The sequence below is a fragment of the Bidens hawaiensis genome, unplaced genomic scaffold (genome assembly GCF_021521415.1).
Source record: "Bidens hawaiensis isolate Kalapana, Puna unplaced genomic scaffold, B.hawaiensis_p1.1 tig00030814_1, whole genome shotgun sequence".
Classification (NCBI taxonomy): Eukaryota; Viridiplantae; Streptophyta; class Magnoliopsida; order Asterales; family Asteraceae; genus Bidens; species Bidens hawaiensis.
The window spans coordinates 1-23,627 of record NW_027495158.1 but is presented as its reverse complement, the minus strand read 5'-3'; the positions used below and the strand labels follow the sequence as shown (position 1 = coordinate 23,627).

The following is a 23,627-nucleotide window of genomic DNA, read 5'->3' as shown; positions in this document are numbered from 1 at the left end:
TGAATAAACCAAGGATGTGTGAACATGGTTACAAGAGTTAGTAGATGTGATATTCATCCAGATGATACACAGGTTTTCAACTTAACTTCAAAGCCCAATCTCATAACTTATAAAGCTTAAAATCTTGCATTAACTTGCCTTCCAATAAACCTTAACACTATATCATACACTTTCCATACAAATAACAACCTACCATATATTCACCACCATTGTCACACACATATTTCCACCCATGGATTCATCTCAAATCCAACACCACCAACCCGAACCGCCGCCCCTGACGGCGGTAATATCAACCGCATCGATCAACATATCCATCCAAAATCTAATCAAATCATGCAAAAGAAGGCAAAAATGGGAGTTTTTCTCCGGATCAACCAAACAAACTTCCAACAACAAACCTCCTTGGAGAAACCACTTAACACATTTCCTAGAATCTACCCCGGTTCATATTATAGCCATCGTGTTACTCGTCGTTGATCTAGTTATGGTAGTTCTTGAACTCTCGAGAACCATCGTTTCTTGTCCCGCAAGGAATAGAATTAACAAGAAACTAGATGTTTGGTACCATTGGATAGGAATTGGAATCTTGGTTATTCTTGCTACCAAAAGTGTGGCACTAGTAATAGGGTGTGGGAGTTCGATTTTTAAACGCCCTGGGTTGGTCGCTGATGGTGTGGTTTTGATTGGTGCATTGTTGTCTGAAATTTTGATGGAGCGAGTTGGGGTCGGGTTGATTGTTGTGGTGAGTTTGTGGCGGGTTTTGAGGGTTGTCGAGAGCGTTTTTGAGCTGAGTGATGCGGCCATTGAATTGCAAATAACGAGTATATTGTGTCAGTTTGAGTTGCTTCAAGAAGAAAATGAAAGACTCAACAAGATTATAGAAGAAATTCAAGAACAATTCAATAAACGAGTTTAGATGCGTACGTTTAGAGGTATCAAATGTATAATTAGTAATGATTATCAAATTGAATCCAGAAACCTATGCATACATTTGTAGGATGTATCATATATTGTAGAAAAATTGTTGCATACACGTATATGTATATGTGTATATACCATTAAACAAAACAATCAAAAGTTCTTATATTGTTTTAAGCCATACCAAATTGATCTTTTTTTTTTCTATTCAAAACGACTTGTTTTAAACCCGAATCTATTTCGACTAGTTGCACGAACATGCATCTTTACACCAAATAAACTCGAGAAAATATACCATCGAACAAAAAATCAATTTCTAAAACCCAACACGCAAGAAACATCCAACAAAGTCACAAAATATTAAAGCATAGTTGATACAATGAAGCACAACTAGTAAGACTCCAACAAAGTACCAATATTTTAAAAACAATCTGAACTCTGAAGGCCTTCAAACACAAAACTACCAAAACCTCTTGTCAACTTCACAGCTTCCACTTCATTAATTCTCAACACCAGAACTCGTGCTAGTGTTCCCATGGGCATAAGGAACGGCATGAGTATTTGCTTTTTTGATAACCTGAAAACTCTTAACAAGTTAGTGTGCCAAATTACATATCAGAAGCAAACATAAAATAGTGTTTATAACTGTGAAAGAGAAGACTAAGGCACAACAAAAAGAAAAAAACAAGAACTACAAGGTCACAAAAGAGAGCTTGTGAACACAATAATAATGACCAATAGATGAACGATATCCAATGCCATCTGTACTAGTAAACATACTTTGCCTAGCCATGAAAAGTTTGACAACTCAATGTTAAATGTTTATATTGTTTTAGTAAGACATATATTTATATATTCACTTATATTATGTTATTCAACTAGACTCAATAAACTTAAAACTTAGTCATAAAAACAATAGTCACAACAAGAACTAACCTTATTACTCTTGATGGTACTTGTAGCCCGTCTTTTTCTCTGCGGTTTCTTGTGAAAATGGGGCGATACAAGACTTTCCAGATACGTTGGTGTGCTGATAAGGAACATCCGACTCTCGATCAAACAGTAATGACCATGAGGTGATACTTGATGACACAAGGGTCTCTTATTTGGTACGTAATTCTTCAATAGTTTTATCATGTGCACGACATCATAATCGATCTTGAGTACTGGCCCAAAATATTCCCAAGACCGCTCCTTATTCATTACCCATATATTGATAGATGTAAGCCAGAATAAACATAAACACCCATTCATATTACCCAATAGCATCCTCGAGGATTTCCAACTATTATATAGCTTGTTGTATCTTGCGTCATCCGGCATGGGGACCTCCATAAACTTCTCATCCGAAAAACGCAATGAAAGAACTACAATTTTCTTTTCGGGTGAAGTATCATATGCTAACCAATGAAGGGCCCCCTCGCATAAGATACCGATTCTACTAATAAAAACATAGTTTATCTCCGCGATAACCTTCCAAATATTATATCGCAAACTAAATACATGAAAACATGCATTATTCTCACCTTTCTGAAACACTAAAATGATCTTGTAATCATCATTTTTGGAATCATAACCAAAGCCCTGACACGTAAAACCGGTTTCAGGGATATCTCGGGACTTGGTTACATTCTTTACCTCCCTAGTTGAAGGATTAATGACTACAACTTTAGTAGGAGAAGGTGAGACACACACCAGACCATTGGAAGAGCCGATAAGATGACGATCATTGAGGTCAAAGAAGTTGGTACTAATATTACCCCGTTGAAGTATAACATCATCTGGTTCTTTGGACATAGTAATTCTTCGGTGTGCAAATCTTTTATTGTTGCAGTCATTGTGATATTGATGGTTGAGATGGAGTTTAATGAATAGTGGGTCTGATATCAAAGACAACCAATACTTGCACACACTCTTGCATCGGATGAGATCCCTTACATGCAATTGTTTGAATATCTCACGTTGTATTTCGAAGGGAAGATGTGCCATTGAAACCCTAAAGTTAAGTTACACATGAATGAATATGAATATAATCTTTTTAAAGTTCTTTTATTTTATTTTGTATGGGTTGGTAACCCATTGGGCCATCAGGATTTCGAATTTTAACATGTCCAATTTGCTAACTTCCTTAGATTTTTCTAGTTAACTTTTTTTTTTTAAATTATGATAATGCAAAAATGTCCATGTTGTTGAAAAACAACATAATAATAACAATAACAGTTAAATACCAAAGTTTATTGGTAGGGTCTAGCAGGATGAGATGTATGTGAATCATATATTTATTCTAATGGATAGAGAGTTGCTTCCAGTGAGAGCCTGCAAACTCTATAAAAGGCCTGCCTCATAAAACATAGTGTTAGTAATGGTTTCAAAACTACAAAATGTGTCGTATAAGAATAATGATAGTGATAAAACAAATTATATAAAATTATAAGAAACTAATATGTATACACACATATAAACAATTAAATATTTTTAAATTTAAACACCTCTCTCTCTCCCTCCCTCTGTAATCTATCTTTCTCGATCTCCTTCGCCGGTCTAGCCACCATCAGCGCGATTACCACTCGCAAACAAGTATCGCCGCTAATTTTCCGACCACCACCCATCATCTTTAGATATCGCCATGAATCAATACCAACCACCACCGAACCACCACCGACCTTCTTCAATCTAGTACCACTACAAGAAATTGACTCTATGGCGAAGAGTGATGACATGGTGTCGTTGGCATAACTTGAATAGTTGAGTTACAACAACAGCACATTGCAGGACAAAACTACCCCTCACGTGAGGGCATACTGATGGTTTCAACAACCAGAATTAACGGGGTTAATGGAGTCGGGATTAATTGCAAGTGAAATGAAACCACATGGACGAAAATCGCAATTTTGAAATTATTAGACTAAAACTACGTATTTGAATAAACCATAGGTACGAAAACCACAGTTCACTCTTTTATATATTTAGTTTTATCATTTGGTATCTGTAATTAAAATTTTATATAAATAATGTTATTATTTTATATAAATAATAGGCTAGTAACTCTGGTCATTTCGAGCTGAACCAAGTAACCAACCATGTGTGAAGATGGTTTGAACTTTGAAGAGTTAACATATGTAGTTTTCATCCACGAGTCCATGAAAGACAAGAAGTTCTCAACTTGACTTCAAAGGCCAATCTAATGACCCAATGGATCAAGGCTTAAAGGCTAAGCAAAATATAAAACTTTCTATACAAATAACATCCTGCCAATTCACCACCACTGTCACCTATATTTCTAACCTGAATTCATCTCAAATTAACACCACAACCGCCCAAGGCTGCAGTAATATGGACAAAATCGATCGCCATATGCATCCAAAATTATAATCAAATCTGCAAATGAAGGCAATAATGGGAGTTTGCATCTTTGCACCCTATAAACTTAGAAGAAAATTACCATCGAACAAAAAAAAAATAATTTCTAAAGCCAAACACGTGAGAAACATCCAACAAACTCACAATATTTAAAAGCATAGTTAAGCACAATCAAGCACAACCAGTAAGACTCCAACAAAGTAACAATTTTTAAAACACAATCTGAACTCTGAAAACATTCAAACACAAAAGAACCAAAACCTCTTGTCAACTTCATAGCTTCCACTTTATCAATTCTCGACACCAGAAGTGGTACTGGTGTTCCCACGGGCATCAGGAATGACATGCCTGTTTGCTTTGACCTGCAAATTTATAACAAGTTAGTGTGCCAAATTCAATAGTAGAAGCAAACATAAAATAGTTCCCATACCTGTGAAAGAAAGAACTACAAGAAATGGAAGAATGCCCAAAATATGACAATTGTATAACAAATGAGTAAAGTAAAATACAACTACAAGGTCATAAAGAAGGCTTGGAACTCAATGGCAATAACCATACGTAGATGAATGATACCAATGTTGAATTAATATGTTAATCTTAGTATTTAAAACATATGATTTAGTATCTAGGTTTCGTATTATATATCTTGGCGGTTAATTTGTAATACTTTTATAATCCTAACTGTTGCAACGTTTCAAAACGTTGTTATTAAACATCACGAATATATAAGTATATATGTATGTATTCACTGCAATTGACAGTTACCAAGTATTCTAACACCATTATATTTTGTTTGTTATACGTCTGTTGCAATATAATATGCACACACAATCAAAAACATGTTTGTAATATTCGATCACTAATTTGTTTAGGGGGTGGCAGCGCATTGCCCGCTTACCTGCCTTTTTATTGTAATTGGATCCTTTTATTTTCTATTAATACCAACAACAATGACATAGTTCAGAATCAAAGGTCATCTGTAAGTGTAAACAACTTTGGATTAAAGAGACTGAACATTGCAAAGCTTTGGGATGTTGTTCCTACTGTGACAGGCATGGTTTCACAAATCAATGTTAACATTTTATTGCTTTGATACATACATATTATTATCATACGTTTACTTAACTATTTTATGCTTACACTAAGCTTTAAGTTTACACTTGCGCGGGTGGTCACAAAGGCTTGGGTCATGCAATGCTTAGGTGCTACTTGTGGGCACAAAAGATCGGCTAAGCTTATGGTACATTTTGAACATGAATACAGATAGAAGATCTAGGTAGTTAAAGGCTCAAAGTCAATTAATTCAAAATTTCTTTATCATATGTGTATTACTCATAATAAAACAGTAATCACAATTAAAACGCACCTTTGGACACTTGATGGCACTCGTGGCCTGTCTTTTTCTCTGCCTTTTCTTGTGAAAGTGGGGAGATACAAGACTTTCCACAAATAATGGTGTTCCGAAAAACATCCGATGCCTGACCAACTGATAATCACGAGAACATATCCGATGACGCAAGGGCCTCTTATATGGAATGTAATTCTTCAATTGTTTGATCAGGTGCACAGCGTCATTCTTGATCTCGAGTTCTGTCCCACATTTATCCCAAGATCACTCCTGATTCACTACCCACATATGATGGACATCTGTGAACCTGAATAAACATAAACGCCCGTCCATAGTCCCCAACCGCATCAAGAAGGGCTGCCCGATATATAGCGCGTTGTATGTTGCATCATCTTGCGTGGGGACTTCCAGAAACTTCTCGTCCGAGAAATGAAATGAGAGAATTGCATTTTTCTTTGTGGGTGAAGTATCATATGCCAACCAATGAAGGGCCCCGTCACACAACATACCCACTCTACTGGTAAAAACATAGTTTATCTCCGTGATAACCTTCCAATTGTCGGATCTTAAACTAAACAAATAAAACATGTAGAACTCTCACCTATCTTAACCCCTATAATTGTTGGGTTCTATACGGGTGTAGCCCCGGCCCGTCTTGGGTTGGGCAGTTGAAGACTAGAAGGGTTGAATGGGCTGGCCACCCACTCAACTTTAGTGGCCCGTTTTATATTATTTCTTGTAACTTATGGAGGTAGAAATAAAACCCTAGTTAGCCTCCCTATATAAACAATGTTGTATCTTGTAATTTTCTTGAGCACCTCAATAAAAGAAGAGACCCTGTTCGTTGCCCGTGGACGTAGGTTACACACCGTGACCGAACCACGTAAATCCCTTGTTCATATTTACTGCTTTATATTATTATCATAATTGTTCTGTGTGTGTGTTTTTTGCGATACACCTACTGCCAACATTAGTTAATTGATCCGTGAGAAAGTCAAAGCCACCAACCCCCTTTTCAACAATTAATATTACTATTGAAGAATTAATAGCCGCATTCCTAACTTCAACTGCTGCTCCGTTTCGATCGGTACGTTGCTGCCACTGGTTCTGTTTGTTTTTTCTTGGGTTATTAATTTAGTTCAGATTTGTGTTGGGTTTTGTCATTTATTCCGCTGCTGCGCTTATTCGTCTCGTATTATTATTCGTTTTAGAAATCAATTAGAAATACCGTTGTATTGTGTTGATTTCTGTCACCCTATCCGATTCCTTTCGGGTCAGCCGCGTACACGTAATACCTAACAAGTGGTATCAGAGCCAGTGTTGGCTCTCACTCTTTGATCTCCGGTATTATGGCTGATGAGGGTAAAACGAAAATCGAGAAGTTCGATGGACAAAACTTTGGATGGTGGAAGATGCAAATCACGGATTTGCTAATACAGAAAGATCTAGATGTGGCTTTGGAGGAACCGCCAGAAAAGATTACAGATGAGTGGAAAGCTATTGACAAGAAGGCGAAGTCAACAATTAGGCTTGCCTTGTCTATGAACGTGGCGTACAACATCTTAGACGAAACCACAGCGCGTGAAATCATGGAGGCGTTGTCAAACATGTATGAGAAGCCATCATCTGCAAATAAGGTGTTCCTAATCCGGGAGTTGGTAAACACACGCATGAAAGAGGGAGGTTCTGTTACCGAACACATATACACCTTCAATTCTCACCTGAGACGTTTATCATCGGTGAAGTTCAAGATTGATGATGAATTGCAAGCTTGCCTACTTTTGTCTTCATTACCTGACAGCTGGTCAGGAACAATCACTGCAGTCACCAGTCCAGTAGGTTCGGATGCCTTGACTTTCAACAAAGTTCGTGACCTGATTTTGAATGAAGATTCTAGAAGGAGAAATAATGGAGAATCATCAAGCACTTTGCTAAGTGCTGAAGGTAGAGGGAGAAGCAAGAACAAAGGAGGCAACAGGGGTAGATCAAAATCTAAGAAAAGAAGCAAATCTAGACCAAGAAAAGATATTACCTGCTGGAATTGCCAGGAGAATGGGCATTTCAGAAGTCAATGTACCAACCCTCCAGCACCTTAACAGAAAAAGGAAGTAAAATCTACTTCGGAAGTAAATGCTGCTACAAATGAAGTTTCAGATGATGAAGCCCTAGTCTGTTGTGTTGAGAACACAGTTGAGTCTTGGATCATGGACTCTGGTGCGTCTTTCCATGCCACGTTTAGCACAAAGAGCCTAATGAATGTTAGAACAAGAAACTTTGGTAAAGTCCGTTTGGCGAATAATGAGGCTCTAAATATTACCGGGATGGGGGATATCGACTTGAAGACTTCTTCAGGAACTACATGGACTCTGAAAGATGTCAGAATAATTCCTGGGTTAAGGAAGATGCTGATTTCTATTGGGCAGCTTGATGTTGAAGGTTATAGTGTTACTTTCAGAGGAGGGCAATGGAAGGTCATAAAAGGTAACTTGGTAATTGCTCGCGGGAAGAAAAAGGGTACGTTGTACATGGCAGAAATCTCAGCGGGAGAGGTGAATTTAGTGGCTAGTGGACCGAGTCCATCATGTTTGTGGCATCAACGACTCGGCCACATGAGTGAGAAAGGTTTGAAGATACTGGCAGAGAAAGGAAAATTCCCTGATTTGAAAAAGGTGAAACTTGATACAGGGTTCTGTGAACCTTGTGTGCTTGGCAAGAAGAAACGGGTCACCTTCATAAAATCAGGAAAAACACTTAAAGCAAAGAAACTTGAGCTCGTTCATACTGATGTGTATGGACCAACACCAGTATCATCATTAGGAGGCTCCAACTACTACGTTACTTTCATTGATGACGCTACACGGAAGCTATGGGTCTATTTTCTCAAAAACAAGTTCGAGGTATTTGAGATTTTTCAGAAATGGAGGGCAGCCGTGGAGATGGAAACGAATCTGAAAGTGAAGTGTTTAAAGTCTGATAATGGTGGGGAGTACATCAGCAAGGAATTCGTTAATTACTGTGCTGAGAGGGGTATAAAGATGATTAATACCGTTCCCGGTACGCCACAGCAGAATGGAGTAGCCGAAAGAATTAATAGGACACTGAATGAAAGAGCTAGGGCAATGAGGTTAAATGCAGGGCTTCCAAAGACCTTCTGGGCAGATGCAGTCAACACTGCTGCATATCTTATAAATAGAGGACCGTCAGTTCCTCTTGGATTCAGACTTCCAGAGGAAGTATGGAGTGGAAAAGAGGTTAAATTCAAACATCTTAAAGTGTTCGGTTGTGATGCTTACATTGGGATAAAAGATACTGAGAGGGACAAGCTTGACCCTAAGGCGAAGAAGTGTACTTTTATAGGCTATGGAGACACAAAGATGGGCTATAGGCTTTGGGATCCAGAGGCCAGAAAGGTATGTCGGGCTCGTGATCCGGTTTTTAATGAAGCAAGACTTTACAAAGATAGAAAGTCATTCACACAAGAAGTTGATAAAGAACATGTAGAGTTTGAAGATTCAAGTGAGAAGGTTGATAGTCAGAGCTCAGAAACATCAGAAGAGGTTTTGGAAGAAAATGCAGATGAATTTGAGGATTTCTCTGACAGTGGGAGTTCAGAGCCTAATACTGAACAGTCTCCACTAGAACAAGAAATGATTACACCTCAGCTAGAGGTTAGGAGGTCTTCCAGAACCATTAGACCTCCTAAGAGATATTCTCCTTCTGTTAATTACCTTCTACTGACAGAGAATGGTGAACCACAGTGTTACTCTGAAGTAATGAGCTTGAAAGACTCGTCTCAGTGGGAGAAAGCGATAGAGAAGAGATGGATTCACTTAACAAGAACGAGACTTGGGTTCTTACAAAGCTTCCGCCCGGGAAGAAAGCTCTTCAGAACCGATGGGTATTCAGGATCAAGGATGAAAGTGATGATACAAAGAGATACAAAGCACGATTGGTAGTGAAAGGGTTCCAACAAAAGCATGAGGTTGATTATAATGAGATATTTTCCCCTGTGGTAAAAATGACTACAATCAGACTGGTGCTTAGTATTGTGGCTGCAGAAAACTTATATTTGGAGCAGTTGGATGTGAAGACAGCTTTTCTGCATGGTGACCTTAAGGAGGATATCTACATGGCACAGCCAGAGGGGTTTCAAACAGTTGGTAAAGAAAGCATGGTGTGCAAGTTAAAGAAGAGTCTTTATGGGTTGAAGCAGGCGCCCAGGCAGTGGTATATCAAGTTTGATGATTTTATGGGCAGGAATGGATATAAAAGATGTGAGATGGACCACTGTTGTTATCTCAAGAAATTCGCCAGTTCTTATATCATTCTACTGTTGTATGTAGATGATGTGTTGATTGCCGGTTCAGACATGTCAGAGATTAATAAGTTGAAGCGACAGATGTCTGAAGAATTTGAAATGAAAGATTTAGGTCCAGCCAAGCAAATTCTTGGCATGAGCATCACCAGAAACAAGAAGGACAGTTCTCTAACTTTATCTCAGGAGAAATACATATGGAAGATTTTAGAGAAGTTTAACATAAGTGATGAGAAAACCGCTACTCGAAGTGCACCTATGGGTAGTCATATTAAACTTTCTAAGGATCAGTCTCCTAGTACTGATGGAGAAAAGGCAGACATGGCAAAGATTCCTTATGCATCTGCAGTGGGTAGTCTTATGTATGCAATGGTATGCACGAGACCTGACATCGCTCACGCAGTGGGAGTTATTAGCAGATTCATGTCAAATCCAGGGAAAGCACATTGGGAAGCAGTGAAGTGGCTGCTTAGGTACCTAAAGGGAACTTCAAAGATGGCGTTATGCTTTAAAGGCAAGAATGCAATTCTTAAAGGGTTTTCAGATGCTGACTTGGGCGGATGTAAGGAGACTTATAAGAGTACTACGGGATATGTGTTCACTATGGGGATACTGCAATCTGTTGGAAGTCTAGACTGCAAAAGAGTGTGGCACTCTCAACCACAGAAGCTGAGTATATGGCAGCTGCTGAAGCGAGTAAAGAGCTTGTTTGGTTGAGGACTTTCTTAGAGGAGTTAGGCAGGGAACAAACAGATTATCCATTGTACTGCGATAATGAAAGTGCTGTGAAATTAGCCAAGAATCCTGTGTATCATGGTAAAACAAAGCACATTCATATGCGTTATCATTACATTCGGGGTTTAGTCAGTGATGGGACTATTCGGTTGGACAACATTAGGGGAGACAGGAATCCGGCGGATATGTTTACCAAGGTTGTGACCTTGGACAAACTGAAGCTATGTGTAGCTTCAGTTGGTCTCCAGGAATAGTGTTGAGGAGGTGGCGACGAACAGGTAGAAGACATGGTTTATATTGAAGACAAAAGATTACAGGTACTGGTGTGTTTACAGGTGGAGCAAGTGAAGACGTTCCAAGGCTCCAAGTGGGAGATTGTTGGGTTCTATACGGGTGTAGCCCCGGCCCGTCTTGGGTTGGGCAGTTGAAGACTAGAAGGGTTGAATGGGCTGGCCACCCACTCAACTTTAGTGGCCCGTTTTATATTATTTCTTGTAACTTATGGAGGTAGAAATAAAACCCTAGTTAGCCTCCCTATATAAACAATGTTGTATCTTGTAATTTTCTTGAGCACCTCAATAAAAGAAGAGACCCTGTTCGTTGCCCGTGGACGTAGGTTACACACCGTGACCGAACTACGTAAATCCCTTGTTCATATTTACTGCTTTATATTATTATCATAATTGTTCTGTGTGTGTGTTTTTTGCGATACACCTACTGCCAACATTAGTTAATTGATCCGTGAGAAAGTCAAAGCCACCAACCCCCTTTTTAACAATTAATATTACTATTGAAGAATTAATAGCCGCATTCCTAACTTCAACTGCTGCTCCGTTTCGATCGGTACGTTGCTGCCACTGGTTCTGTTTGTTTTTTCTTGGGTTATTAATTTAGTTCAGATTTGTGTTGGGTTTTGTCATTTATTCCGCTGCTGCGCTTATTCGTCTCGTATTATTATTCGTTTTAGAAATCAATTAGAAATACCGTTGTATTGTATTGATTTTTGTCACCCTATCCGATTCCTTTCGGGTCAGCCGCGTACACGTAATACCTAACAATAATGATCTTGTAATCATCATTGATGGAATCATAACCAAATCCCGAACACGAAGAATCGGTTACAGGAATTTGGGGCTTGGTTATTTTTTTGACCTCCCTAGTCGAAGGATTAATTACTAGAATTTCATTAGGGGAAGGGGAGATGCATACCAAACCATTAGAAGTGCCAAGTAGATGACGGTCGTTGACACAAAAGCATCTTCTACATTCAAAGTAATCGACTTTCTTAAACATAGTAATCCTTCTGTGTCTAATTCTTTTATCGTTGCGATCATTTTGATATTGATGGTTGAGATGTTCTTTAACGAAAACCGAAAACCGGATCCGATATCAAAGACGACCAAGACTTACAAACGCTATTGCATCGGATGAGATCCGTTACACTCAATCCTATAAATATCTTTTGTTGGATATCACGCGGAAGATGTAGCATTGAAACTCTAGTATCGGCGATTTCATGGATAAGAGGTTTCATTGAAACTCTAGGTTTAGCAAGTCGAAAGGGGGGGGGGGGGGGTTGCTTAGCAGTAGATTTGAGTTTTTTCTTTGAGTGAAGGATTTATTACGGAGTATGGTAAGTACCAATTATATAAAGACAAATCATGGTTAGTGAAGTTACCGTCACATCGGCGATTGAGATATATAATTTACCATTAAGTGTTACCAAGAGTGTCATTTACAAATTCAATCTGTAATAATAAGCTTCTCACTTTAATGGTATTATCTATAAATAGCATATGAATAGTAATTTCAATCCAACTATCTATTATCATGAAAGAAAACAAAATACTGACAAACCGCACTATTTGCAGTGACTCCACAGTCCATATATCTTCTGCATATATGAACTAGAATTGTTAGACTAAAAAGAATCCAAAACCATCAATAAGATTATTTCTCATCATTATCATTGCTAGAATTTTTCTTGCACGGTTGAAACAAAAGGATTTAAGGGTAGACTATCCATCACACTCATATAGAATTAATCACCAGTTATAATTATATAATATGTTTACTTAACAATTTTATGTTAATTTAACTAGAGTCACTAAGCTTAGAACTCACAGTGAATTTGTTTATGATAGGCAAAGTAGACATTATACAATACAACTACAACTCACCTAAGACCTCTTGAAGATAATCGTGATCTGTCTCTTTCTCTGCGGTTTCTTATGAAAATGGGGAGATACAAGACTTTCCACAAATATTGGTGTTCCAAAGAACGTCCGATTCCTGCACAACCAATAATTACGAGACCGTCCTTGACGACACAAGGGCTTCTTATGTGGAATATAATTCTTCAACTGTTTTATCATGTGCACGGCATCATACTTGATTCCTAGTCCCAGCCCAAATTTTCTCCAAGAGCGCTCCTTAATCATTATCCATATCTCAAAGGCAAATATATGCGTGAATAAACATAAATACCCGTCCACTGTCCCCAGTCGCATCAACAAAGTTTGCCCGGTATATAGCTCTCTGTGTGTCACATCATCAGGCATGGGGACTTCCTTAAACTTCTCATCCGAGAAATGAAATGAAAGAATTACATTTTTCGTTTTGGTTGAAGTATCATATCCCAACCAATGAAGGCCCCCGTTGAATAAGATACCAATGTTACTAGTAAAAACATAATGTGTGTCCCCGATAACCTTCCATTTGTTATATCGCAAACTAAATACATGAAAACATGTATTATTCTCACCTTTCTTGAACCCTACAACGACCTTGTAATCATCCTTTATTGAATCATAACCAAAGCCCCAACACAGATAATCCGTTTCTAGAATTTTGGGCTCGGTTACATTCTTCACCTCCCTAGTAGAAGGATTAATGACTACAATTTCAGTCGGGGACAGGGCGACACATACCAAACCATTGGAAGAACCAAGTAGCTGACGGTCGATGATGCCACGACCTCTTATTTCACATAGTTTGTAATCAGACATTGTAATTCTTCTGTGTCGAAATCGTTCATTTTTGTGATCTTTATAATATTGATGGTTGAGATGATCTTTAATGAAAACTGGATCTGATATCGAAGACGACCAAGACTTGCAAACGCTCTTGCATCGGATGAGATCCGTTACTCTCAATCCTATAAATATCTTATGTTGGATATCACGGGGAAGATCTGCCATTGAAACAATAGGTTCAGCGGTTTCATGAGGAAGAGATGCCATTGAAGCCTTCTTTTCGGCAATTTCATGGGGAAGAGGTTCCATTGTAAACCTAGGTTTTGTTGGTTCTAAAAGAGAAAGGGGGGGGGGGGGGTTAGATTTTTCTTTAAGTGAAGTTGGGGAGTATGGCAAGTACCAACTATATAAAGACAAGTCACGGTTAATGAAGTTTTTACCGTCACATTGCCGATTGAGATATATATTTTATCATTAAAAGTTACCAAGAGTGCCATTTACAAATTCAATCCATAATCATAAGCTTCTCAGTAATTAATGGTATTATCTATAAATAGCCGCAATCATATGAATAATTTCTATCCCACTATTTATCAACTTGAAAGATAAGCAAATACTTACAAATCACGCAGTGTCATCACCGAGGTTTGAATAGGCTGTTTGCAGGGACTCCATAGTCCATATCTGAGGTATCTTCATCATGATTGTGAACTAGAATTGTTCGACTTAAATATAATAGAAAACCATCAATAAAATTATTAGTCTCATCATTATCATTATCATTGCTAATAATTTGTTTGCTTAAATCATACAGGCACCAAATAAAGAAAAAGAAGGGTCAGGCTAAATGTACCCACTGGTTGCTTGTCATACCCCCCTGGAAAAACCAACTTTAATATTACCCATTGAAATTATATAATTACCAAATTAGCACAAAAATAAGGATTTCATATTTTTTTTACAAGTTGCGTTTTTTTTATGATTTCGAGTTTCGGGTTTAGGGTTTAGGGTTCGGGTTTAGGGTTTAGTTTTTGGGGTTTCGGGTTTATGGTTTAGAGTTTAGGGTTTAGGGTTTAGGGTTCGGGTAAAGGTTTTCGGGTTTAGGGTTTAGGTTTCGGGTTTAGGGTTTAGGGTTCGGGTTTAGGGTTCGGGTTTTCGGGTTTCCGGTTTCGGGTTTAGAGTTTAGGGTTTAGGGTTTAGGTTTTCGGGTTTCGGGTTTAGGGTTTAGAGTTTAGGGTTTAGGGTTCGGGTTTAGGGTTTTAGGTTTTCGAATTTCGGGTTTATTTTGTAAAAGATAAAGAGGTAAAATAAGGATATTGTAAATATATATACTAGTAAAATTAAAAAAATATATATTATTAATATTTATAATATTAATACTAATATTAATACTAAAAAAATACGTAATCACCAAGATGACTAAAGGGGTTTTCAAATTTATATCAAGTTAAATGTATTATGGTGGATTGGTGGGATGATTTGTAAAAAGTGGTTGTAGAAGGTGAAGATAACTAATATGGTATACAAATTATAAAAAGAAAAGTAAGAGGTTTGAATTGTATTTCCTAAATACTAGAAGGGGGGGGGGGTATGTTTAGTAAAATTAGAGAAAGGAGGGTACGTTTAGCAGCAACCGAAAAAGAAACCTCAAGCTATTAATATTTAATACGGAACAGTCCAAAGGCGCGTGGGGACAATTTTCCACAACGGCAACGTGCAAGACTCTTCTGATGGTAAGGCTGTATGCGTAAGAAGACAATAAAAACTTTAACTCGCACTCTTCTTTAAAGACGGTTTACGCAGAAGAAATAATTCTTGCCAGAAGTTGCTTAAAAAAACCCAATCCCGATCCAAGACAATTGATGTTAAAACTATTCAGAAAAGTCATACATCTTGTTTGATTTGAGGCCAAAAGAACTGAGAGGCTATGCGTTTAAAGGTTTTCAAGACCCCTCAGTGACCAGCTATTGGTGTACATGGGCTTCGTAAATAACTTTACTACAGATGCTGGTATTGTCGTAAGTAAGGAAGCAGTAATGTCAATAATTCAGCAGTGAGCGGTCTTCTCGATAATGCCTCTGCCCCACAATTTTCTTTCCCCGACCGGTGAATGATAGAAAAATCAAAAGGCAACAATTTTAAGAGAAGCCGTTCTTGTTATGTGAAACCCTCTGTTCTAATAAGAACTTCAACGTATAATGATTCGAAAGCCTACCTAAAAGATAATGATTCCATCTCTGAACTTGCAAAACTAAAGCAAGTAACTCCCAATCATAAGCTGACTTTAGCATTGCCTTCGATTATGAATTGGTTCCGAAAAATCAGGGTGCTTAAGACTGTGGCTATGATCAGAGTACACTTTAGTCGGTTAAAAGCTCGGGTGACCTCTTCGTGCCAAGTGAAACACTCCTTAGTTAATACCAAAAGGGGCCCAACAATCAGCCTATAGTTACGTACGAACATCCAATAATTAACCTGTTAAATTCAGAAACTCCCGTACCTCACAAACATTGGAGGGCACGTATGGGCCAAGATTGAACGGCTCTGATTTTTTCCTGGTCAACTTGTACCCCTGTGGCTGTCCAAAACAGCACTTGGATAGCTTAGAATAAAACTGTTGGGCAGCAAGTTAACCGAGAGCTGCTCCTAAGTGCCCTTAGTGCTGTACCATAGATAAGGATACATCAAAGAACACCACTATAAAACAACGTCATAAAAGTGCAAAATAAGTCGTTCATAGCCGCTTGAAAAATAGTGGGCGTTAGTCAACCCAAAAGGCATCACTTGAAACTCGTAGTGACCTGAGAGGGTATGAAAGAATTAATGTGCGCAAACCAAGCTTAGAGAATACTGTTGCCCCATATAGCTTGTCCAACAACTCATATATATTGGGAATCGGGTATTAATTGGCGATTGTAATCCAGTTTAAAGCCATAGTCTACACAAGTACGCCTCATATTGTCCTTTTCCAGCTGTTAATAGTTCCTCCAATCGTTTTTTGATCTTGCCTGGACCATGTTCAAAGTCTTGAGCCATTGAACCCCCAAAACATGATCAGTCCCGCCTATAGGAAACGGGTAAAAATCCTGAACTATATATCTTTAGGGTCATTGATCTGCAATGATAGGTCCTTGCATACTTGACCATATCGATCGTGTCACCTCTCTATTACCAATTTGGACACCAAAGGGTTCCACTGATTTGGTTGACACTTTCAGTCACTTGCCAAAAATCAGATATGAAATTATGTGACAAACCACCACGAACACGAATAAGTACCTCAGTGGAGCTCAACATCCCGTGAACATTCATGGTAGTCAGATGTGGTTTACCGAGAATCACATGTAAATTGATGCCTACTAATGTACCATTTTTGAACCCTCAAAACTTGTCGATCCAAGCACTTTCGAGCCCTCTTTTGTTCTTTGACGATTTCGGTTGCGACCCACTATCTAGATCATCCATAGACATGCTAACCTTCATATGATGTGGCGACTCAACTACCACTATATCTGATCCTCCTGTGTTGCCACCACTATATTCGAATCCGAATCCGAATTGTGACGACTCGGGCTGTTATCGGTTACGGGAAAATGTTGTGGGAACCGGGAATCTAAAGATATGAAGCTCTAGGAAACTTAATGGATCCTTAATCACTCTCAAGGTGTCACCTAAAAAGAAATCTTAGAGATCATGTAAAAACACCGGCTTATTAGTTCACCTGTCAGTTCACCAATTATGATTAATTACCCTATAAAACAGCTAACCCGTCGGTTTCACTATCTCAATGCACCTAAGTACATGGGGTGGTTTTGAACAGCTTAAAGGACACGGGTAAACAGTGAAATTAAGGCAAAAATAGGCAAACTTCCTGTTAGATAATTTAACCTAAAACCATAACAACGCAGACAAACCTGACTACTTATCACCCGTCGGATATCTAAGTAGGTAAGAATATAAACTTCTAATTAAATGCCAAAGATAAGTTTCTATGGTGAATGAGCTCAATAAACCATAAGCAAGTTGGAAACACACAGTCAACAACCCTAACATGCAACCTATAATTGAAAGACAATCAAGCAAGTAACATGTGAAACATTCATTCAAGCACAAATCAAAAATAAATAAGCATGAGAACCGACTAGTCCAAAATAATCAACAAAACATCATCACAAGCCTAGATAACTAAAAGTGTTTAGCCAATAATCATGTCCAAAACAATAAAATAAGATAAATATTACACTTCATGAGAAGAGGAATAAAAGGAAATAAGGTGAGTGTCTTGTTCAAAAACAAATTGAGTAGCCTAGAATGCATGCTAGCTTCTGTCCTTTTCTTTCCTTTATTCCTTTATTCTTTCTCGAACGAACAGTACCCTCACGAAATAAGCCTCCCAATAAAATATTTTCTGACTTGCGGCTATGGTGGGTTATCTCTCTCTCGTCAACTGCCCCCGTAGGGTTTTCTTATGATCTCATTATTTATATTAGATTGTGCAAATTTGTTTTCCAAGAAATCTCAACAAAAAGGCCCACCAAATTTGACGTCTGCAGCCCATAGCTCGATTTGAATTATAATTTATGTTTAGTCAAGTTAAATCATAGCCATTTTGTTCTAACTTCACCATTCGCTCCACATAGACCCACCATGAAATTGTGCGGGTCCACACCAAATTAAATAAAGCCTTGCAACCCACCAATCTTTTATACTTCTGTGCGATCCAAGAAAATTATATATGTCGCCAACGTATTCTGCCAATTTGTGACATATAATTAGTATCCACACAAAAATTTAACATTTCAAATTTAAATATATAACTCATACGTAAATCATGTGTGATGTAACAAGCAAATACGTATATCTCTTTTTTTAGTTGATTTATAAGTTTTGGCTCGTTGTCTCTTGAAACCTTGAAACTCACATATGAACCAATTAAGAATAATATTTAATAAAAACATGGCTCAAAAAGTATCTAAAAGTGTAGAAAATATTAATATAAAATATGTATAATTTAACCCACATCACCTACCACCTCGTTGGTGATATCGTCTTTAACCGTTGTTCTGAAGGTTTGTTGATCCTGGCTCCTCATCCACTACTAAATGCAATTCAAAAAAAAATATTAAACGAAGTTTGCGTTTGCCGGGAGTCGAACCAAGGTCTATTGCTTGGAAGGCAATTATCCTAACCGTTGGACTACAAACGCTGATTGATACTTAGGGTGTGTTTGGCAAAGGCTTTTAGGAGTTTTTTAGGGGCTTTAAGCTACAAGCTTTTAGAAAAAGCTCCTATCTAATAAAAAATATTGTTTGGTAAGAGGAGCTTAAAGCTTTTAGAAGATGAGAAAAAGCTCTAAATTGAAACGCTACTTTAGTCACTTATTTATCATGACAGATCTAGGGTATGGTATGTATATGTATATGTATGTATGTGTGTGTGTGTGTAAACTCTAGGTGATTTACAAGGACAATTCTGTGACACACTCTTCCAAGTCCTTGAGCTTAAGGTAAAAACCTCCGCCTGCGAATTATCACGTGCAATCTTGACGATCTTAGGGGTCGCTAGTTTTAGGACAAACCCCAAAACCAACAACACCAGTTGATTCACTCGGAAACACTATACATAAAGATTTCCTAATTGATGGATTCCAAGGAACAATCAGCTTCTGTTTATTAGCTACGTCTCGATCAAAACTGTGAAAACACACCAATCCGTGGGACCAATCGAGCAGACGTAACAGTGGCTTAACGATGGGAGGAACAACAGGAGAAATCTTGTGTTCGGGTCAAAAATCAAAACATATTTATCCTCAAAGTCTATTTTGTAAGTTAATAGTATATGATGGGGTGCAATGTTTAAACATTTGGCCTAAAGTGATTCCGGTTCGCTTGTGATATTATAAGCTTGAACTGAAGTTAGGTTCGATTAGTTTATTAGGAGATTATTTAAACCTGATAAATCTACTTATTCACCACCACTGTCACCTATATTTCTAAGTTTCTAACCATTGATTCATCTCAAATTAGCACCACAACCGCCCATGACAGCAGTAATATGGACAAAATCGATCGCCATATGCATCCAAAATTATAATCAAATCCTGCAAATGAAGGAGAAAATGGGAGTTTTGCTTAGGATCAACAAAACAAACTTCCAACAACAAATCAACCGCTCAACAGGATTATAGAAGAACCGCAAGAACAACTTGATGAACTAGTTTATATGGGTTCACAAATACGATTAGTAATGAGCTATAAATGAATCCACAAACTTATGTGTATACATTTGTAGGATGTACATATATGTTTGTGATTTGTAGAATAATGTGAAGTCATTTATATATCTAAATTTATATTTACAGTTCACAGGTTGCGTCTGTGCATCCTATTAAGTCAAGAAAATACACCATCGATCCGAACCTGTTTTACCAATACGAGCTGTTTTAACCCGAACCTGTTTCAACCAGTTACTTGATTCAGGCCTGACCCATCCGTTTTTCAAGGCCTAGTTCACAGTTTGCATCTTTACACCCTAAACTTAATAGAAATCTACCATCGAATTTTTTTTTTCTAAAACCAAACACGCGAGGAACATCCAACAAACTCACAATATTTAAAAGCATATATAGTTAAACACAATCAAGCACAACCAGTAAGACTCCAACAAAATAACAATTTTTAAAGCACAATCTAAACTGTCGAGACCTTTAAACACAAAACAACCAGCATCTCTTGTCAACTTCACACATCAATTCTCGAGACCAGAACTGGTACTGGCGTTCCCACGGGCATCAGGAATGCCATGCCTGTTTGCCTTGACCTGAAAACTTATAACAAGTTAGTGTGCCAAATTCAATAGTAGATGCAAAAATAAAATAGTTCTCATACCTGTGAAAGATAGAACTACAAGAAAAGGAAGAAAGCCCAAAATATGATAATTGTATAACAGATGAGTAAAGTAAAAAACAACTAAAAGGTCACAAAAGAGGGCTTGGAACTCAATAACAATAACCAATATATAGACGATTGATACTAATGGTGAATTATTATGTTATGTTATTATATATATTTAGAACGTATACTTTAGTGTCTATGTTTCGTATTACTCCGTATATATCTTGGCGGCTAACTTGTACTAAGATTATGATCCTCACTGTTGCAACGTTTCAAAACGTCGTTATGAAACATCACCAATATATAAGTATATATGTGTGTATTCACTGCAATAGACAGTTACCAAGCATTCTAATACCATTATCTTTCGTTTGTTATACATCTGTTGCATTCAATATAATATGCACAGACAATCAAAAACCTGTTCGTAATATTCAATCATCAATTGTTTATCAACCAATGCACGGTTCAGAATCAATGGTCATCTGTAAGTGTAAACAACTCTGTGATAAAGAGACTGAACATTGCAAAGGTTTGGGATGTCGTTCCTACTGTGACAAGTAAGGTTTCACAAATCAATGTTAACAATTTATTGCTTGATACACACATATTATTATCATACGCTTACTTAACTATGTTATGTTTACACCAAGCTTTAAGTTTACACTTGTGCAGGTGGTTACAGAGGCTTGGGTCATGCAATGCCTAGGTGTTATTTGTGGGCACAATAGATCGGCTAAGGTTATGGTACATTTTGAACATGAATACAGATAGAAGATCTAGGTAGTTAAAGGCTCAAAATCAATTCATTCAAAATAACTTGATCATATGTACACTACTCATAAAAAAACAGTATAACAATTAAGACGCACCTTTGGACACTTGATGGCACTCGTGGCCTGTCTTTTTCTCTGCGCTTTCTTGTGAAAGTGGGGAGATACAAGGCTTTCCACAAATAATGGTGTTCCGAAAAACATCCGATGCTGACCAACTGATAATCACGAGAGCATATTCGATGACACAAGGGCCTCTTATATGGAATGTAATTCTTCAGTTGTTTTATCAGGTGCACAGCGTCATTCTTGATCTCGAGTTCTGTCCCATATTTATCCCAAGATCGCTCCTGATTCATTACCCACATATGATGGACATATGTGAACCTGAATAAACATAAACGCCCGTCCATAGTCCCCCAACCGCATCAAGAAGGGTTTCCCAGTATATAGCGCGTTGTATGTCACATCATCTGGCGTGGGGACTTCCAGAAACGTCTCATCCGAGAAATGAAATGAGAGAATTGCATTTTTCTTTGTGGGTGAAGTATCATACACCAGCCAATGAAGGGCCCCTCGCACAACATGCCCACTCTACTAGTAAAAACATAGTTTATCTCCATGATAACCTTCCAGTCGTTGGATCTTAAACTAAACACTTGAAAGCATGTACAACTCTCACCGTTCTTAACCCCTATAATGATCTTGTAATCATCATTTAGGGAATCATAACCAAATCCCCAAACACGAAGAATCGGCTACAGGAATTTGGGGCTTGGTTATTTTTTGGACCTCCCTAGTTGAAGGATTGATTACTAGAATTTCATTAGGGTAAGGCGAGACGCATACCAAACCATTGGAAGAACCAAGTAGATGATGGTCGTTGACACAAAAGCATCTTCGACATTCAAAGTAATCGGCTTGTTTAGACATAGTAATCCTTCTGTGTCTAAATCCTTTATCGTTGCGATCATTTTGATATTGATGGTTGAGATGGTCTTTAACAAAAACCGGATCCGATATCAAAGACGACCAAGACTTACAAACGCTCTTGCATTGGATGAGATCCGTTACACTCAATCCTATAAATATCTTTCGTTGGATATCACGGGGAAGATGTAGCATTGAAACCATAGGTTCAGTAGTTTCATGGGAAAGAGATGCCATTGAAACTCTAGTTTCGGCGATTTCAAGGAGAAGATGTTTCATTGAAACCCTAGGTTTGCAAGTTGGTTTGAAAATGGGGAAAAGGGGGGGGGGGGTTGCTTAGCAATAGATTCGAGTTTTTCCTTTGAGTGAAGGATTTATTACGGAGTATGGTAAGTACGAACTATATAAAGACGAAATCATGTGTAGTAAAGTTACCGTCACATCACCGATTGAGATATATATTTTACCATTAAGTGTTACCAAGAGTGCCATTTACAAATTCAATCTGTAATCATAAGCTTCTCACTTAATGGTATTATCTAAAAATAGCCAAAAGCATATGAATAATAATATCAATCCAACTATCTATTAACAAGAAAGAAAGCAATATACTGACAAACCACACTGTTTCCAGTGACTCCACAGTCCATATATCTTCTTCATATATGAACTAGAATTGTTAGAATAAAAATTAGAATCCAAGACCATCAATAAGATTATTTCTCATCATGATCATTGCTAACATTTTTTTTTTGCACAGTAGAAACAAAAGGATTTAAAGAAAGACTATCCATCACACATATATAGAATTAATCACCAGTTATAACTAGTTTTATACCGCTCCGGTGGACGGGTTGTTTTAATGTCATAACTATACTTGTTTGCATTCTTAAAGAAAACAGTATTATTTTTATCAACTTCAATTTTTTTTTCTCTAATGATCTTATTTACTTGATTGCTTAATTTTTCTAATTTTATTACCAAATTACCCTATTTCTTCAATCCTGTAGTTTTATCTAATGAACAAATTTCATTCCACTTGATGATTAGCCATTAGTAATCTTAAGTGAGGCCCGTCATCTATAAATTTTTAAAATTCCCAAACTATATAAAAAAATTACCACTAAATTATAACGTCCACAACTAATATAAGTCCATTCAGCAGCAACATACATGCATTATTTATGTATTGCAAAAATCACACATTTCGTTAACATTTCTCGACGCACCATGCTTGTGAATTTCCATAGCACACTCCAAGTTAGCAATACCATCCAGTCCATATTCTACCTTCATGAGCTTTTTAAGAAGCTAAGGTCCATATATATATATAGTAGAGATATATTTCCTAGCCCTATTCACCTCATACTCTTAAAT

General features: G+C 37.6%; 4 protein-coding genes and 1 non-coding gene across 5 annotated transcripts; 1 reads left to right on the top strand and 4 right to left on the bottom strand.

Moving 5' to 3' along the window:
- Nucleotides 1-205: 205 nt before the first annotated feature.
- LOC143581149 (uncharacterized) lies at nucleotides 206-919 on the top strand. The gene has a single exon (XM_077063995.1). It carries the CDS (start codon nucleotides 233-235, stop codon nucleotides 917-919), a length of 687 nt encoding a protein of 228 aa, XP_076920110.1. The 5' UTR covers nucleotides 206-232.
- Nucleotides 920-1,821: 902 nt separating this feature from the next.
- LOC143581148 (F-box/kelch-repeat protein At3g06240-like) lies at nucleotides 1,822-2,718 on the bottom strand. The gene has a single exon (XM_077063994.1). The coding sequence runs from the start codon at nucleotides 2,716-2,718 to the stop codon at nucleotides 1,822-1,824; it is 897 nt and encodes a 298-aa protein (XP_076920109.1).
- Nucleotides 2,719-4,914: 2,196 nt separating this feature from the next.
- On the bottom strand, nucleotides 4,915-11,972 carry LOC143581147 (uncharacterized). Its single transcript, XM_077063993.1, has 4 exons — nucleotides 11,731-11,972; nucleotides 7,749-7,878; nucleotides 7,424-7,661; nucleotides 4,915-6,225 (listed from the first exon to the last, which is right to left on the bottom strand). The coding sequence occupies exons 1-4, from the start codon at nucleotides 11,970-11,972 to the stop codon at nucleotides 5,894-5,896; spliced, it is 942 nt and encodes a 313-aa protein (XP_076920108.1). The 3' UTR covers nucleotides 4,915-5,893.
- Nucleotides 11,973-12,837: 865 nt separating this feature from the next.
- Nucleotides 12,838-13,963, bottom strand: LOC143581134 (F-box protein CPR1-like). The gene has a single exon (XM_077063983.1). The coding sequence runs from the start codon at nucleotides 13,961-13,963 to the stop codon at nucleotides 12,860-12,862; it is 1,104 nt and encodes a 367-aa protein (XP_076920098.1). The 3' UTR covers nucleotides 12,838-12,859.
- Nucleotides 13,964-18,788: 4,825 nt separating this feature from the next.
- Nucleotides 18,789-18,860, bottom strand: TRNAG-UCC (transfer RNA glycine (anticodon UCC)). The gene has a single exon. It is a non-coding gene; the product is annotated as a tRNA-Gly (tRNA).
- Nucleotides 18,861-23,627: the final 4,767 nt, after the last annotated feature.